General features: G+C 40.7%; 1 protein-coding gene across 2 annotated transcripts in view; it reads left to right on the forward strand.

Moving 5' to 3' along the window:
- Positions 1-18,445, forward strand: part of THSD4 (thrombospondin type 1 domain containing 4) — a gene marked incomplete at its 5' end in the record, with an annotated part of 479,102 nt that overhangs the window by 297,320 nt on the left and 163,337 nt on the right. Inside the window, one exon of one of the 2 annotated variants that reach the window (XM_084240625.1) lies at positions 9,474-9,545. The exons of the other annotated variant lie outside the window; for it this stretch is intronic. Coding sequence (XP_084096751.1) covers positions 9,474-9,545 — 72 coding nt within the window. Of the gene's footprint in view, positions 1-9,473; positions 9,546-18,445 lie in introns of those variants that run through there. 2 annotated transcript variants of the gene reach the window in all.

The following is an 18,445-nucleotide window of genomic DNA, read 5'->3' on the forward strand; positions in this document are numbered from 1 at the left end:
TTTTAAAAATGTTCCCTTTATGATAGCCCTTTTCATTCTTCTGAACATGATAGCACCATTTTATGTTTTGTTACTGTGCAAAAACAAATTTTAAAACTGCTTAAAACCATCTGGTCTATCTATTCAAAATGTTGTATATAATGGCCACAAAGAATATAGAACAAGACTTTCTGTCAGCAAAAAGTCCATTTGATTTTTTGCCTGACAGTTTCAGCTCAAAAGTGAATTAGCGATTAACTGAGTTTATTCTATTTTAATTTAATTAGACATTCCTAATGCCAGGTGCAGAGTTGGAGAGGGAGCTCAATGAAGACAGGAGAGATAAAGGGCATTAATTTTTCTAAATTATTAGAAAATCTGAAACTAGAAAATTGAAATTTTTCTAAAGCATCCAATATATTTTTGTTTTCTTAAACAGAGTAGAATGAAATAATTTTAACTTTCCCAGTTTTCTTTTTCATCAACCATAAAGAGAGAATTTCAGATCCCTAATTCATAGGATTTGATGAGTAAATGTGGATCCTGTCAGCTTCCCAACCTAATGACTGGCACAATAAATACTAAGTAATATAAACAATAACTAAATAAAGCAAAAATAATATTTTGTTGGATGATAAGGCCAGTTAGTGGTTACCAGAAGGGAAGGGGCAAGCAGGGTGGGTAAGTGGGGACAGTGTATGGTATAGGGTAAGGCTGGACACTTAGCCGTGAACTTAATGTAGAATAATCACGTGTTGATTCTCAGTGACACACACCAGAAACGTACATGGCATTGTAATACAATGTTCCCTCAATAAATAGATAGTAGGGCACAGCGGTTGAGCACTGGGCTGTGAAGCTGCCCGCAGCCTCTGCAGTGCTGGTTCGATCCCCGGCCACTGGCGAGGGTCCTGCATGGCACGATAGACCTCTCCTGCCATGCCCGATGCTCCCCTCAACAGTGTATTTTGTCGGTCTGCCTGTTCTGTTCCCTGCTCTGGTGAATTCTCTCGTCCTCCCATGCTTCTGACTGTACCCAGTGCTTGTATAACTAAATAAATAAATCTTTAAAAAAAAATAAATGGATAGTAAACCTTCGCCATGTTCTTAATGATTTGTTTTACTATATTTCCCTTTCTAATCATGTTCATGAACATGAATTATCACCCTCAGAAACTTGTAAAGTATCTTTGGCTGCTTCTCCCAACATACACTGGTGCTAACTAGCAGTGCTTTTAGTAATGACATCTACTTTTCATAATTTTTATTAACTTCTTGCCACTGTATACTGCTAGCTACAGTTTTCAAGCCACTTCTTTAAGTTATTTTATGGAGAAAAGAAAATAAAGCAGAAATTCTGGGTAGAAATTCTTGTTTCAAAATGAGGCACTCTGTGTGTGAACTGGAAGGGGGGTTCCCAGCAGAGCAGACTGGCTGCCTAAGACCAGCTGCCTGCAAGAGGGCCATGGCAGCTCGTGCCAGGATGCTCACTGAAGGTTGAGGCTGACAGAATTCAGAACCCCCTGCCGCAGGCTGGCATGGCTGTACTTCTCACCAGCTCAGTTCCCAGTGTTGGGAGGAGGAAGAGGGGAAAGAGTAAAAGTTGAAGAGAGAGTTGCACTGAAGGTGGTGAGGAGGTCCTCGGTAAGAAGCAACTGTGGTGGTTCTTCACTAAGCAGACCAAGCACTGGTCTTTGGGCTGTGAGTTTTTATGGTGCCTCCAAGCCCAATCATTCATTACCCTGAGCGAAGAAAGTAATATAACCACTGCCCCAAGTGATATCAGCTGATGTGACAATGATATGAGGGACAGTGGAAAGAAACTCTTCCCAAAATATCTCCTCATCCAGTTGATCTTAACCAGGGAAATTTCATGCTTTATAGGGTCATGTAATAAATATGCATTGACACCTACTCTGTGCCGGAGGCCCAAAAAAGGCATACTTGGCTCTGCCTTTGTGAACCTATGACGGAGATTAACACATGAGAACTCTACATTGCAAGCACTGAGAAGGACCTAGGACAGATGTATAGGTGTGTCTGAGAGAAATTAACTGGGGTGGGGTTGGAAGAGGAGGGCAGGCCTTCTCTCTTAGATTTGGGAGTCAGAATCCCTCTCTGTAAAGCATATGTGGCATACTGTACTGTGTATTTGACTTTTAATTTTGTGTGTGCTTTAAAGTGAAACACAAATGCTTGAAAAATATGTTTAATATCAGTAATCATCAGGGAAATGCAATCAAAGCCACAATGCGATACCACTTCATTCCAGTGAGAATGGCCCTATTAAGAAAAAAACAGAAGCAAGAAATGGAGAGGATGTGGAGAAAAGGAACCCTTGTTGGTGGGAATGTAAACTGGTCCAGCCCCTATGGAAAACAGTATGGAGGTTCCTCAAAATACTAACAATGGGTCTATCATATGGTCCAGCAATTCTAGCTATCTACCTGAGGAATGCAAAAGCACTAATTTTAAGGGATATTTGCACTCCTATGTTCATCGAGGCACATTTACAACAGCCAAGTTATGGAAACAATGTAGCAGGTCCTTCTGAGATAGTCACCTGCTACATGTGTGCCTTTTGCAGCATTGGGTTGTATTTGCCAGGAATTTTAGGTTTCCCCGGGGTTTCTGTGATCAGGTGCCTGCAGTTGGAATAAACAACCTCTAGGTGGCGCTTTAACATATTATTGTTGAACTGGGTTGCCAGGGAGACAGGTCACCAGTCATCTGAGCATGATCAAAAGGAATTCCATTATTATTTCTTATTTAAAAAGCATTGTGTGTTTATGATGGAAACACTAGAACATCTAGTACTAGTGAAAAATGGGAGAATGTAACCACAACCTTTCAAAGACAACCTGCATTTCTATGCAGGAGAACAGTCTTCATAACCTAGCAGCCCCTCCCTTTGCCTTCAGAGCATGGAGGGCTGTGCTTCCACCTGCTCATTCATCCTTGCTTCCTGTCAGGTCCTCACAAGTTCTCAGTGCTGCTGTCATAAGCCATTCTTGCTAGTAAGGACAGGTCTCACATCACCACGTAGCTTTCCTTTGCAGACCTTTCACACAGTAATTTTAAATTTACTTTGTGGGTTTCATATAATGTTAACTTCCTGCTCAATGAAGACAGGAATTGAGTCTGCCTTACTGATCACTGAATCTTCAGGTTCCAGCACATGATAAATAACTGATATTTTTGAGTAAATAAACAAATGAAATACATTTTCTACTGTGCATTTGACTTTTAATTTTGCCTATAGCATGTTTGATTTATAGAATCTTTAAAATATGTATAAACCTTTTCTTTTTTATTTCTTTTTTTAAAAGATTTACTTATTTATGCATACAAGAACTGGGGTGCAGGCCAGAGGCGCGAGGGCGAGAAGACCCACCAGAGACAGAGTGGGGAACAGAACAGGCAGACCGACCAAGCCAGGAGAGGCAGGCAAGCCAGGAGAGGTCTGCTGTGCCATGTGGGCAGCTCGAACTTGTGCCGCAGTGGCTGTGGACAGCTTCATAGGCTGTGTCTCAACCCCTTGCACCACCAGGGGAGGCCCCCTCTGTTTTGATTTTTGCCTTTGTTAGAGCTATGCTTTTTTAAAGTCCTTCTCCACTTTAAGTATATAGAAATATTGATCTATTGTTTTTTTTACTGCTTTCATACTTCATTGTTTGTATTAAAATCTTCATCTACTTCTGTTGGGTTCCTGGACCCAATTTCCAAGGGAGTGTTTGGAGGATCCCCCACACCAACAAGCAATTCTCAGATACCCGAAAGGTGTCCGAGAATTCAAATCAATTCTAACACTATAGACTAGAGAGAACATCGGATGCCACCTCAAGTCCCAAGCAAGTACCTCGCTTCTGATCACAGACTATAGATCAGAGGTTCCCAGGACTCCCTCCTCAGGTTGGATTAATTTGAAGCACATTGATCTCAGAAAACCCATTTAGTCAATAGATCAACAATTTACTACAGAAGGTGATATTTAGGAACAGCCAGGTGTGCAAGGTATGGGAAGGGGAGCGAAGCTTACGCATCTTCTCTAAGCACACTGTTATCCCCAAATCTCTTCGTGTTCACCCATCCAGAAGCATTCCAAAACTCCTTTTGGTCTATTATGGAGGTTTCATTACAGAGGCATGACAGATTAAATGATTGGCCACTCCAATCAAACTCAAGTTCTAGTCCTTCTTCCTTTCCAGGAAATTAGGAGGCTGGACTCAGTTATATCTTCCATTTGTGTCAGTTTCCCTGGCAACCAGCCCCGCTTCCTCAGGTGTTTTCTAAGGGGTATCTTTGTTAATGTAAAGGGGTAACTTTACCACTCACTACACTTAGGAAATTCCAGGGGTTTGGGACATCATGAGGCAGGAACTGTGCATAAAGACGGAAGATATACAAGCAATATGACCAGAATATGTATTTCTTATAAATCACAATATTGTACTACCTGCACTTTATTTTTGGCATATGGCATAAATTAGGGAAATAACTTCATCTACTTTACAAATGGTTAGCCATGTCCCCAAGTCTTTTCCAGCATTCCCTTGCATATTTGAAGTGATTCATTGATTGTACACTGAATTCTTTTTCATATTTAGTTATGTCAATAATGTCTACTCCTACACTGGTAGCATTTTTCCACTGTTTTAATTATTATAACATTATGATACAATACGACGATTATTATAACTTTATAATATAGCAGAATGAAGCCTTGGGAACATAGAAAGACCCATCTCCAGTCATCAAGGCCCAGCTGTCTATTGGTGAAAGCAGATAAGTTAACAAATATAACATGATAAATATTGCCCTGGAGGTAAGCAGAGGCCAGGATCATTGCCCTCAGCCTGGCAGGGTGTGTGGCAAAGCACAACTCTCAGAAAAGGTGATATGAAGCAAATCATTGGAGGGAAGGGGACGTTTGTGTGTGTTTGTTTATTTCTATTATTTACTGTTATTTCATTTTAATTTATTTTTTGATTAGCAGTACATTCATGCCTTTGACAATTCCTCAGTACTCCTCAGTACAAGGGACAAAGAAACACTGTCCAATAAAAATATAATGGGATTTAATTTTTTCCTAGTAGCCATATTTTTAAAAAAATAAAGCAAAACAAGTGAAATTAATTTTAATATATTTTATTTTGCCCAGCATATACAAAATTATTTTTTCAACATCTAATCAGCGAAAATATTACTAGTAAGATTTTTGAGTTCCAGATTTCATACCAAATCTTCAAATTTTGGGGCTTTCCTGGGGGCCTATGAGTTAAGTCTCAGCGCTCTCACCACTATGGCCTGAGTTCTGTCCCCAGCCAGGGAGGTAACCCATATATGTCGTAGCAGACCTCTCCTGTCTCATTCACTGCTCCCCTTAGCAGTGAATTTCAGCAGATCCACCTGTTCTGTTCTCCACTCTGTGTCTGGTGAATTATCTCACCCCCCCTACATATCTCTGGCCTACACCCCAGTTTTCTATGCAAAAATAAGTAAATCAATCAATCAATAAATAAAAATATTTTTTAAAAAAATCTTAGAATTTGCAGAGTATGCTTTGCATTGATAACATGTTGCAATTCGAAAAAGCCATTTTATAAGTCCCTAACAGCCACATGTGGCTGAGCAGCTACACAGTGATAAGTTTTGCTGCCATTTGTGCCACAAAGCAAGTTCCATTGGTGGCCTCAAGTGTGTTCTTCCCAGATACTTAATATGTATACAAACAGAAACATGTGTGCACATGTAGTAGGATAAAACTCGTGCTGTTGTACATCTTTTTTTAATGGACTAAATCTTGGATATGTTCCATATCATTAAAGTGGGAGCCTACATAAATGTCTTCCCTTCCTTCCTCCCTTCTTCCTTTCTTTCCTTCTTGCTGTGAAGTAGCCCATTTTATGGATGTCATAAATTCTGTAGTTGTTCCTTATCAATGGACATTTAGGTGGTTTGTAATATTTAGTGCTTATAAACAAGTTGAACTGAGAGGCACAGAGTAATAGGAGCTAATAATATTCTAGAGAAACTAGCTAGCATGAAGGAAAACATGGGGCACAAGGACACATGGCATCTTGGGAACATTTCCTGCATTTTGAGATGTCTAGAGAGTGGAGTGTGTGTGAACAGAGGAGGAGCAGAGGCTGGAAGGGCAGAGAGATATTACAAGCAGACTTGCAAGTGTCACATTAGGGAGTTTGGACTTTGTCCCTACTGGAAAGTCATCAAAAGATTTTAAGAAGAAGGGAAGAATAAATAAATGATTGAATTAATAAATAAATGGGTGAAAAGGGACAAATTTTCTATACTGATGAATTCTGATTAATATATGTAGGAAGATGAGGGAAACAAAATCTTAGAATACTACAGTAATCATTATGGCAGGCAACATCTACTGATGAATATTCATGTTAGTGGACAAAATTTTGAGAAACAGAATATTTGCTTAATCTCACAGTACCTCTCCCCAAATAGGTATTAATTATTGTGATGGTCTTAGCATATGTCCAGGTATTCTTTGATACTCTCTAGGAAGTGGCACTTAATTTCATTGGATTTACTGACTTACTTCTGATGAATAAGGTATGGAAAAGGACAAATAGTAATTTTACAATGAACTAAGTTGGCAGATACCAAAGGTGTCTAGGTCAAGGTTAACATCACCAGTAAGGCCATGTTGATAAAGGGTACCCCTCAAATGTGATACAGGCATTTCACCTCTCTGGTGTTCTTCCCCAAACCCATAATCCAAGTCTAATCATGGGAAGACATCAGGTAAATCTGAATTGAGACACATTTTTGCAAAATAATTAACCAGTACTCTTCAAAAGTGTCAAGGTTATGAACAACAAAGAAAGACTGAGAAGCTGTCACAGAGCAGCAGAGACCAAAGAGCCACAATGACTGTATGTGTCATGGATTGGGTCCTGGAACAGGAGAAGGACATGTGGAAAAAACTGGGAAGATATGAATAAAGTCTTTGTTTTATTTAATATTATTGTATCAATGATAACCTCTTAGGTTTTTTTTATAAATCTATAATAGTTAAGATGTTGCCATTAGCTGGGTAAAGATATACCATGTCACCAGGTGCTATCTTAGTAATTATTCTAAAATAAAAAGTTAAAACAAAGCATCAGGGGAGTAACCAGACTAGATTCACATTTTAGAAGAACCCATTGGATTTAGAAGAATCCCAGATAGGCAAGAAGTCTGGCTGGGGAAAAGTCCAAGCAAGGAGTTTACAAGATCCTGCTATAAAAATTCAAGGAGGGATGGTAGATGTCCAAATAGTAACTGGGGCATCAGAAATTTGAGACCATGGATAGGCTGGAGAGATTGCTAAAGGAAACACGATCATACCTGGTGATGACCTGGACAAGAAAGTGAGGAAATAGAAGGATTCAAGCTAACACCCAGTTTTCAGCCTCTGGGAATTAGATGAGTAATGATATCATTTACTGAGATGAAGAAAACCAGCATTCGGGGAAGCATTAGTTCAGTTTTAGACTTGTTGAGTTTAGCGTATATTTGAGAGTTCCAAGTGTTCATTAGGCAGCAGTTTATACAGGTCCACAAATTGGGAAGAAGTGCTGACTGTAGGCTGTTGTGGCAATATAACAGAGTAAAGAACATGAGTAGTTAAGGGTTAGCCCCAGCAGGTGACAAAGAGACTGAAGTGAAGTATGCCCTAGAAGAGGTGACAGTGCATGCAGTCATTTGGGGCTGGTTTCTGGAGGCAGGCTTCCAGGCCAGAATACGAGCTTTGTCCCCTGCTCATTGTGTGACATGGGGTAAGTCATTTCATAAGCCTACTGTCAGTGTATATGAGACACTCTATACAAAGTTCTTAGAATAATACTGGGCTCAAGGCACTCAAAAAAGTTGGCTAATTGAAAGCAAAGGAAAACAGGATTGTCCTGAATAATGAGAGCTATTCTGACACAAGCTAGAACATGGGTGAACCTTGAAAACATTATGCTATGTGAAATAAGGCAATGCAAAGTGACAAATATTATATGATTCCACTTACATGAGAAATCTAGAACAGGCAGATTCACAGATAGAAAGTACAATAGAGGCTACCAGGGACAGGAGTGGGGGAATTATTATTTAATGGGCACAGAGCCTGCATTTGAGTTGATGAAAAATTTCTGAAAGAGGGTGATGGCTGCACAACATTGTGCATGTACTCAGTGCCCCTGAATTGTATACTTAAAAATGGTTAAAATGGCAAAGCTTTATCATAATACTTTTGTTAAGGGCATATTATTATTGCTGCAGAGAAGTCAAATAAGATAATCCATGGAAAATTCCCCTGTATTTTGTTACCAAGGGGCCATTTCTGGAGATCTTTTATAGGAGCAGATAGGTCAAAAGTCAGATTGCAGTGAGTTGAATGAAGGGTGATTAGAAATGTCTAGACTAGGGCTTGGCAACCTACCACCAAATCTAGCCCACCACCTGTTTCTATAAATGAAGTTTTATTGGCACACAACATTGATCATGTGGACATAAATGGGTGGGAATGGAGAAGCCCTCAGTTCCTCTCTTGCTCTCTTCCTGGTTCAATATGCCAAACTATGGAGCTACAGGAATTATTGCAGAAGATGTAAAAATCAATGGTAAAGTGGGAACAAGTGAAGTCCAGGTGTTGGGACCAGCAGAGCACATTGAAAAGCAAGGAGGTGTTAAAGAAAGACTTCTGGATAGAATCAGGTTGCATGTCAAAGTGGGGTTTGGAGGCACAGGGAGCATGGGAGCAGCTAGGGGAACAGATTTTGCTAAAGCCTGCAGTCCACTAGAGACACATAGCACCTTGTAACTTCTTTGCCCTTCAAAGTTGCCCTTGATAATGCAGCCTTTGACTGTCTAGAGTTCTGCAGCCATCAAGTCAGAACCAAAAGGGAATTCACTGATTCAGTTCATCCACTCAGCCCCTGATTACAGCAGTAAAAAAACCAAACTAGGCCCAGAGAAGTTTGGCAACTGATCCAGGCACACACAACCTAGTGGCAGATCCTAGACTGAGAAAGTCTGCATCTCCCAGCTGGGCGCCTATGTGCCGCAGTCCCCTGCCTCCTGCCTGCCTCAGTTGCTGGGGTGGGGGCTGTCCCCCACATGTGGAGTGCTTACCTTGGAGCCTTTTTCATGAATGAGACCAGATGCAGAACTCTACATTGATCATTTCTGTCCCTCCCCTTTCTGGTTTCTGTTAAAGGCAGCCCCCCAGCTCCCAGCTGGCTCCTGTCCCCTCCCCCAGCCGGGAGAAGTTATTACATGAAGAGATCAGCTTACCAGTTTTCTTCAGAGCAGAGGCTGAGCTCGGAGGAGCTCGGGGTAGTGCAGTGAGGGAGAGCAGAGGGAACTAGCGCCGCCGTGCCTAGCAGAACTCCAGGGCTGGAATCCCGAGACACAAGTGCATCTGCTAGCTGTTAGCACTTGGCAGACGGAGTTCTCCTCTAGGGTAGTTCTAACTTTGGGTAATAATGTTTGTCAGCTACCTGATATTAACATTGCTCCACGTTCAAACAGCAGTGTTAGCAAGACCTGGGGGAGAGGTAAGCCAAATAAAATATCTTGTCAGAAGTTGTATTTTTGTCAGCCTTATATGTCCTCTTCTATCTACCAAGAGGGATGGGGGAATAGACTTTTATGATGGACAGAGAGTACTGCTTGATATTGCTTTTGAGGGCTTACTTTGCCTTTTCTTACAGGAAGACTGCTTTAATTCTTGAAGAGTCCTGTAATTTCTAAAATCTCATTCTGAGGCTGTCTGTACAGGTGCCACTCCAGGCAGCTGGCGTGGTCTTGGTGACAGTTGCCTGAGCGTGCACATTTCTCTTGCCATTGCAGACCAAAAAAAAAAGTGTATGTCAGATTTTGGTTGGGATTTTGGTTTTTTTGAGAAATTTTCTCCAGTGCTGCAGAGAGAATATGGATGCTAGAGGAATTGCTTTTCTTTACTGCTTTTGCATTACATTTTTCTCCTCTTTTGCTTTGATGTGCTTGGAACAAATCTGTACTTAACTTTCTATTGCAGTTTTGAAGAGGGATAGTGGGATATAACAGCACTAGCAGCATGCCTGGACCTACCCCAGAAGGGAGGAGTGTTTAAGGTCCGAGAAGATGATTTTTTTCTAAATGGTATGAGGCTCATATGTTTGCTGGATACCTTTCTGAATATCATAGATGCTTCTAGAAGTCAGTTTTGGATGCAGGCAAAGAAATTGAAAGGGATGATCATGTGTTGTGGAGAGGGAAGCGCTTGGCTAGATGCAGCCTCATCTGCAAATAAGCCTGCAACGAGTTTCCCTGGTCCACTCCTTTTACTCTTTATTCTGATGAATAGTCTCAGAGATCGATGCCTGAGTAAGGAAAGAGGGGCCTTTTCCCTGAATCCATCTTCCGCTATGAAAAGCCAAGTGAAAAGTATATCTCCTAAAAAGGTCACAGGGCCACCTCTCAGCTTTGTCTTTTGTTAGCATTGTCCAAAGAGCAGGCTCTGAAAGCCTAATGTAATTACTTCCCCTTTTCTAGGCAGAGTAGCAGTGAGGGGACTCCCAGGCCGGCTGCTGGGCTCGCGGTGGTTGCAGCAGACTTGCTACTCCCTTCAAAACTGACATGTGACTCTGAGGCATACAGCGGCGGGTCATTTGTTTTAGGCTTTGTGCTTATTAGTTACCCGTGTCCTCTGCTCTGCAGATACTTTCTGGGCCCTGTGGGGGATCGAGGTCTTGAATGGAGTTCAGGGAACTGAATGGAGCAGTGATGCTGGAAGCCGAAAGCAGACCATTGCCCTCTAGTTGTAGTTGAAGTTCGCAACTTCCCTGTTGATTTTTTACTGTGTAGAGTAAATGACAAATGGGCTGCCCTAACTCAGCCCGGAGCACTCCAGCATGTGAGAAGCGAGCTCATATGGAAAATATTTCTATCACCGCTGCATGCGCATATGGTCTGGGGAGACCCCCGTACAGAGCAAATCACAGCGCTGCGGCGGCCCCTCGGTGGCGTGCCAATTACTCTTATTAACAGCTCGGCCAAGGCGGGCTTCGGTTCCCAGCACAGCTGGCTCCCGGGGAAGGCCACTCTGGACTGTGTGCCTCCAGTTCTGTGTCACATGCAGAGGGGCAAGTGGCTCTGTTTCACTTTACAATCAGTGCAGCAGATGAAAAATGAAAGGGGATTACACCGGCTCCCCCAAAGCTTGATGCTGTTCAGATGGCACTCCTGAACAGGAGAGGAAAGCAGAACTTCCTGTCTTTTGAGCTGAAGTGTGTGTGCTCAAGAGCCAGAAACCCCAATCCGAGGTGATAGGGTTCCCCTCTTCAGCTTTGTTCTACTCTCCTGGTCCCAAGGCCTTCCTGCAGGGCTCCCTCTTCTCTGTCCTGTTCTTTTGGCACGTGCGCTCTCCCCATCACTGGGGGGCCTTCGCCCCATAACCTGCGCGCGCCTAGGAAATTGGACACTTAGGGTTCCTTTCCCCTTGGTGGAAATAAAATGATGAGGAAGGAACTTGGGAGTGTGAGTAGTTCCCCCACCCTCCTTAAAAAGAATGCAGTTTATATAGAGCTTTGAAGAAAGTGGCGTGTATTTATAAGAGCCTCTTTTTTATAACCGTGTTACCTACACAACTCACCCATAAACATGTGGCGTCGTCCCCAAGTCACCAAGATTTTCTTTTGCTCTGCCAGCTGGTTTTCTTGCAGGTTTTAATTATCTTCCCTTTGGATGTTCATAAAAACACATGAGGAAAGGAAGAAAGCGTCAAACACCTACCAGTGCTTGGCTGGCTGTGTTCTCATCATGGGACTGGAAGTCAGGCAGAGAACTCCGGGTGGTAGCTCACAGAGTCAGTTTTCTAGGGTGTGGGTCCATCCAGGTCAGAAGGGGCTGGCAGGTTAGGGCAGAAAGGGCATGATCCAAAGCAAGCCTGCTTGGTGTCCTGTTGCTGACAATGTTAGCACTGGTGACTTGTCAACCAAGGACAGATCAACCCCGGCATGGTGCTGGCACACAGATTTCAGAACAAACACAGAGAAGGGCTGTTGCTTCTTTCATATTCTTGTTGTAAGAACATCGAGGTCGCCAGACTGCCTTTGCCCTTGTCACAATTAGGATAACAGCAGTGTTCACTTGTACAGACCACATGTCTCCCCTAAATAATAAAAAGACGGTGAGATCAGACTGGGCTTTTGATGTGTTTGTTAGTGGGGAAAGCATGCCAGGATCTGTTCTTTGTGGGATGCAACAAGTGGTGGGGCTGTGTGTGGTGATGGTGGGGGGTGCATTTTCTTTCCTGAACTTGAACTTAGATTCTCAGATAAGACAAATGAGATACTGGTATGTGTGGGGAGGTAGGGAGGAGAGGCAACTAGAAATCTACACGTTTTTATATATCTTGATGAGAAAACGTTTTCAAAGTGGGCCCAAGAATTGTTTATGTTAAGTTTGATGAGGCAATTTGACAAAATTAAAAATAAATATCTTGACAGCTAATGGGTGTAGGTTTCTTTCATGGTGATGAAGATGTTTTAGGAAGTGCTGATGCTTGAGCCATTCTGCGACTAGACTAAATACCACTGAGTGATACCTTTTAAAAGGGCAAATTTTATGCATGTGAATAGCTCAATCTTTAATAATAAATTAATACATATCTCCTTGGCCTAGCTTTTCCATCTTTGATATTCTATAAAGATCTGCCATTAATGTGCAAAAATCTCTGTGAGTCATTTTTCATGACCAGGCTGTTGCAGCAATCTAAATATCTCTCGATAAGGGACACCATGCAGGTGTTGAGGAAGAGGGAGCTGGCTCAGTATGTACTGGTATGAAAGGACCACCAGGATAAGTTGTTAGGTGAGAAAAGCTAGTTACAGAATGACATGTATAAAATGCCACCCTTTGTGCAAACATGTTAACACATTTATCTGTCCTCTCCTTGGAAGGATGCACAAGAACATGGGGAGGAAAGTGGGGTGACTAGGAAGGAGCGCAGGTGAGAGACATGTTTCATGCTTTTAGTGTCTTTTGATTATACGCAGTAAGCATGCCTTATCTAGTAAAAAAATCAAATAAAAGATATGATATAATTATAAATCTCTTAGTAATAAATAAAATACATAAAAATAAATCACTTGGTAATAAGTAATATACACGATGTAATCATGTCCTCAGCAATCACTCCTAATGCATGTTAAGGTGAAGGGTGCATAAGTTAATAGCCATCACATTGAAGTGCAACTCAGGGTCCTAGTCATTCCTTAAGGGCTAAAAATGATGCCCTTTAGATGATCCTTCCACTTACTTAACACTTACTTATGGCTTCTCTGTTTTTTTCATTCTTACAATGAGGATAATAATTTTAACTACTCTAAGGCGTGGCAGGAAGGATTAAATGTGCTAAGATATATAGAGCTCTTAGCTTTGTGTGTCAGGCACATAATAAACAGCACACACTAGCTATTACTATGATTACTATTTTGAAAGCTACCAGGGTGTGCCACTTCTGTGCTGAAAAAAAGGAAGGTGAAAAGATAAGATCTTTGTCTTTGATGAATTTATGCTTTAAAAGGGGCAGAGTACAGTTAATGACTGGTCATTTAATAAGAATTCTTTAGAACTACAAGAGTAGAGGGACTCCCTGGTGGCGCAGGGTTAAAGACAGCACTATCAAGCAATTGCCAACCACTGCAGCAATTGCCAACCAATTGCCAGTTTGGTCCCCAGCTGGCCAGGGAGATACCCACATGGCACAGCAGACCTATCCTGTCTCGCCCGCTGCTCCCCTCAGCAGTGTTTTCAGTCTGTCTGCCTGTTCTGTTCCCCACTCTGTCTCTGGTGAATCCTCTCACCCTCCCATACCTCCGCCCTATACCCTAATTCTTGTATGCATAAATAAAATAAATCTTACCAAAAAAGAACTATAAGAGCAGAGACAAGGGAGAAATGAGCTCTGCCTAAGACCCCACAAGCTGTAGTATTTGAACTGAGACTAAGGGTTGTTTGTTGGGGATCTTCAAGACAACCCCAGGTTCAGTGTTTCAAACTTGGCACAGAGTTGCATTCACAGCTGTGACTTCCAACAGTGAAAGGATGCAGAGCAAAGTCAACAAAGGAAAAGTTGCATGGGGTGAAGTCTGCAGGAAGTCAGGTGCAAGCTTCCAGGGTTCCTGTCTCTGTGGAGTCACACAGGACGTGCTTATTCCCCCAGCAATGAGTAGTGACATGTGTGAAATGTTGCCAACCATGTTAGCTTGTTAGAGACTCAGCATCTAGGATTTTTATTGGGGGCTGGCTGCATAGGCACCCTCTGCCTGCCATGTGTCAACATTATAGACTCCCTAAAGGGACACAGTTGGTCAGCATAAACCTTATTGTCTAGACAGTATAGGCAAGTGAGCCACTCTCACCAGTACTAGGAACAGAAGGAACTCTCCCCAAATTTGAGTTCCCAGGCACCAGCCTATGGCCAGCTTCATAAACAGTTCTTTTTAAAGTTGGGTCTGCTGTGTTAACTCTTTTCTGCATGGATGGATAGGCATTTAAAATGGAAAAAGAGGAAGGGAGGGCATTCCAGCCAGAGGGAAAACATCTGTAGAGCCCCACAATTATGAAGGAACATGACATATTCTGGAAACACTGCTTCCTTCATAGTACAGAAGTTGAACGTCGTGGGGAGATGTGGCAGGAGAGGTTGGCAGTCACCAGGGTTCTCAAGGTTGAAGTTGTTCCCTGTACCTTTGGAAGTCCCAGACGTCCTGTCATGTAGGTACATTACAGGGCATATTCTTGGCCATTGATAACTGAAATTATTTCCTAAGGACTAAATCAAATTAAATAATGAGTGTAGAGTTGCTCAGTAAATTTTGCAGCATTTATACAAAGCTTTTAGTCCCTGAATTGTTGCTTGTGGCAAGTGGGAATGCAGGATCGCTGTTACGCTCTTAGGGGCTGAGTACACAATCCTCAGTGACTCCAACTTTCTTTCCCTTTCTGATGGCTAACATCAAAAATCAAAAAAACTGCATGGAACTAATTTGATAGTGCAAGACCTAATGAGCCTTGGGTCTACCACTTCAAATCATTTGACTTTTGACATTAAAAAATGAAACACGAAGAATAAGACATGAAAGTTTCCTCTTTACCCTCACTCCTTCCCCTATATTTGCCCCACCATGAAATCATTGTTAATAATTTGACATTATTGTCAGATTTTTTTATATTACTGTCAAATATATTGTTAATAATAGGACCAGCCCCACACATTTACAAGCACAAGGGTATATGTGTGTGTGTATATATGAGTATGTCTCTGAGTGGACATATGAGTGTGTTTATGCCTGTGACTTGCTATAATGACAGTTTTGCTTCCTCTTATTTTTCTGATACCTAATGCTCCTTGTTTCTCCCTCTCACCTTGGTGAATTGCCTTATTGGAAATGCTAGGATTTCCAATATAGAGTGCTGAATCAGAGCAATGAAAGTAAACCCCCTTTTCTCCTTCCAGACTTAAAAAGGAAAGCTTCTAATATTTCATCATTAAGGTGATGCCTGCCAGATGTTTTAGGTAGATAAACTTCATCCAGTTATAAACTCCCCTCTAAGTTTATCAGGAATTGCTGAATTTTATCAAAGATTGTTTACTCTCATGAATCATTGATGTGACATTTTTCTTTAACCTATTTATATAGTGACTTGCATAAATAAATTTCTTCGTGTTGGGCTGTCTGCATTTTTGGAACTATCTGAGTCATGGTGATTTATTCACTAAATTCAGTATTGGATTTGATTTGTGAGTCCTTTATTTTGACTTTCTTCATTTTTCATATGTACTGCTGGCTCATGGCTCTGTTTTAGGATTTTGCTACTTTCATAAAGTAAATTCAAACATTTCTCATCTTTTAGTGTACTTTGAAGCACTTAAAACAACAGAGGGGTTAGCCTTTCCCTGAAGGTTGTTAAACTTAGTCATAAAACCAGTTCTTTCATGGAAGGGTGGTCTTTGGTGGTCTTTCATTTCTTCAAAAACATAAGTGAAAATTTATATGTACATAAATATATATACACACATATGCACATATGAGAATTTTAAACTTAGATACAATATTAAAATGATTAATTGGTTTTTCTTCTTCAATCTGTCAGTGTAATAAATTGTGGAAATAGATTTTATAATGTCATTCCATCCCTGCATTCCAGGGATAAATCTAGCTCAGTTATGACGTATTTTGATGTTTTTCTTTGATTAATTCTACATGTGGTTATTTTGTTTACAGGATTTTTAAAAATTCTATGTAGCCTGGAAACTCTTCTTTCTTACACTGTCCTTTCTGGCTTTGTTTTAAGACTATCCCAGTCTCAGAAATTGACTTCAAAAGTACAGCAGGGCCTCCCCTGGTGGTGCAGCGGTTGAGCGCTGGGTTGCGAAGCTGCCCGCAGCCTCTGCAGCACCGGTTCAATCCCCGGCAGCCAGGCAAGGGTCCCACATGGCACACAAACCTTTCCTGCCTCCCACTGCTCTCCCCAGCAGTGTACTTCGGTCCTTCTGCCTGTTCTGTTCCCCGCTCTGGCTCTGGTGAATTCTCTCACCCTCCCGTGCTTCTGACTGTACCCAGTGCTTGTATGAATAAATAAATAAATGAACTTTAAAAAAAAAAAAAGTACAGCAGGTCCTTGAATAACATCTTCTCATTTAGCATCATTTCATTATAAGTGGATTAAAAAATCCCATTTGATGCTGAAATAAGTGACATAATTTGATGGGTTGTATAGTTTGCAAGAAACTTTCAATGATTTTAAGTGAGGACTTACTATATTGCCATTTTTATAATTTTTGGAAAATTTTGTCTAATATATGTTAATATGTTTTTATATTTGTTTTCATGGCCTGTTCCTAGGAAGTCAAATGAAAAAATATGGCTGGGACTGGTGTAATGTTTTGTTTTATTTTTCCCTACATGGAAATTTTAAACCACTGATTCAATTTATTGAATGGTAATAGGAAAATTTAAGCTTTATGTTTTTTCCTGGCTAATGTTTGAAAGATCCATGTCTAGGGATTTGTCTATTTCAGCTGTTCGTTAATGTAAATATGTTCATAATATCCTATATCTTTTCATTTCTATAACATCTGGAGATGCACAATTCTTCGCATTGTGCACTTGTTTCATCTGTTTTCTTGAGCATTCCCACCAAGAGTCTGTCAATTTTATCAGTCCATGAAAAATCAACTTTTGCTTTGTGGCTCCTCTGCAGTCAAGCTTTGCTTTCTATTTCATTCACCTCTGCTCTCTTCCTTCTATATTCTCTAGGTTCATTCATTTGGTCTTTTTATTTTCTACAGCTTTACCAACTTCTTAAATTAATATTTAACTCTTTAATTTTCACCCTTTATTTTTTTCTAATATAATTATTAAAGATGATAATTTTTTTTCTTGAAGTACCACTGCTATTGCATTTCTTAAGTCTTGATATGTAGTGTTTTTATTATTATCCAGTTTTAAGTGTTTTATAAAATTCTCTTCCTGATATTTTCTCTGACCTGTGCATTAATTATATTTTTTAGTTATTTTTTTCAATTATTTATTATAATTTCACTTTAAATTATATTTTCAAAAGTGTGGCCCAAATTCATTTCTCTGTAATTTTAAAAATTTGTTTTATTGTCTAATACATGGACAGTCTTTATTTTTTGTTCGTTTGTTTTTATATTCAAAAGGGTAGGTTTATTATAAAAAGGGACAGAAAAGTAGAGGACACTTTCTTAGATACAGTTGAGCAGAAAGAGCTGCCCCCAAAAGGGACAGGTTTGCTAAAAGAGAGGCCTGCTTAGTCACAGGTGGGCAATGGCCTTGGGAGGAGAGCTGCCTCTGCTGCTTTGCAGACAGAGAAGGTTGGTGAAGAGAAACACCTGAATAGTCAAATTTGGACAGGAGAGCCACTGCATAATATGTGGACAGTCTTTGTAAACATTCCAGGTGTGATTAAGAAAAATTTCCATTTTTGATAATTGAATACAGGAGTATTTTATATCCTTACAAATCAAGGTGGTAGGTTGAGTTGTTCAAGTCTTCTATATTTTCACTAGTGTTGGCTTGCTTCATCTATCAATATTTGAGAGTGATATTTTGAAATTTCTCAACAGGTACTCTATTGGCCTGTTGGGGGGGATAGGGCATGACCTCACCACTCTTTGGGCGGTCCTGTCCTTGATATTAATGATCACTCTTGCCTGATGTCCCCTTCTGCTCATTATGCATGTGGTTTCTGGAATTTTTCCATCTCTGCAATAGTTTGTTTTGGTGGTTTCTTCTGCTTTGGTTTCATGCCAACATAAACTTTTCTAATACCCAGAAATTCCTCAAAAATTTTTATCTGCTGATTGTATCTTTTCTTGTTTTATATTTGTTACAACATGTATGTCTTTTCTGCCATTTGAATGGAATTTTGGAAAAGAAAA

This window comes from Talpa europaea (assembly GCF_964194135.1).
Source record: "Talpa europaea genome assembly, chromosome: 8".
NCBI lineage: Eukaryota > Metazoa > Chordata > Mammalia > Eulipotyphla > Talpidae > Talpa > Talpa europaea.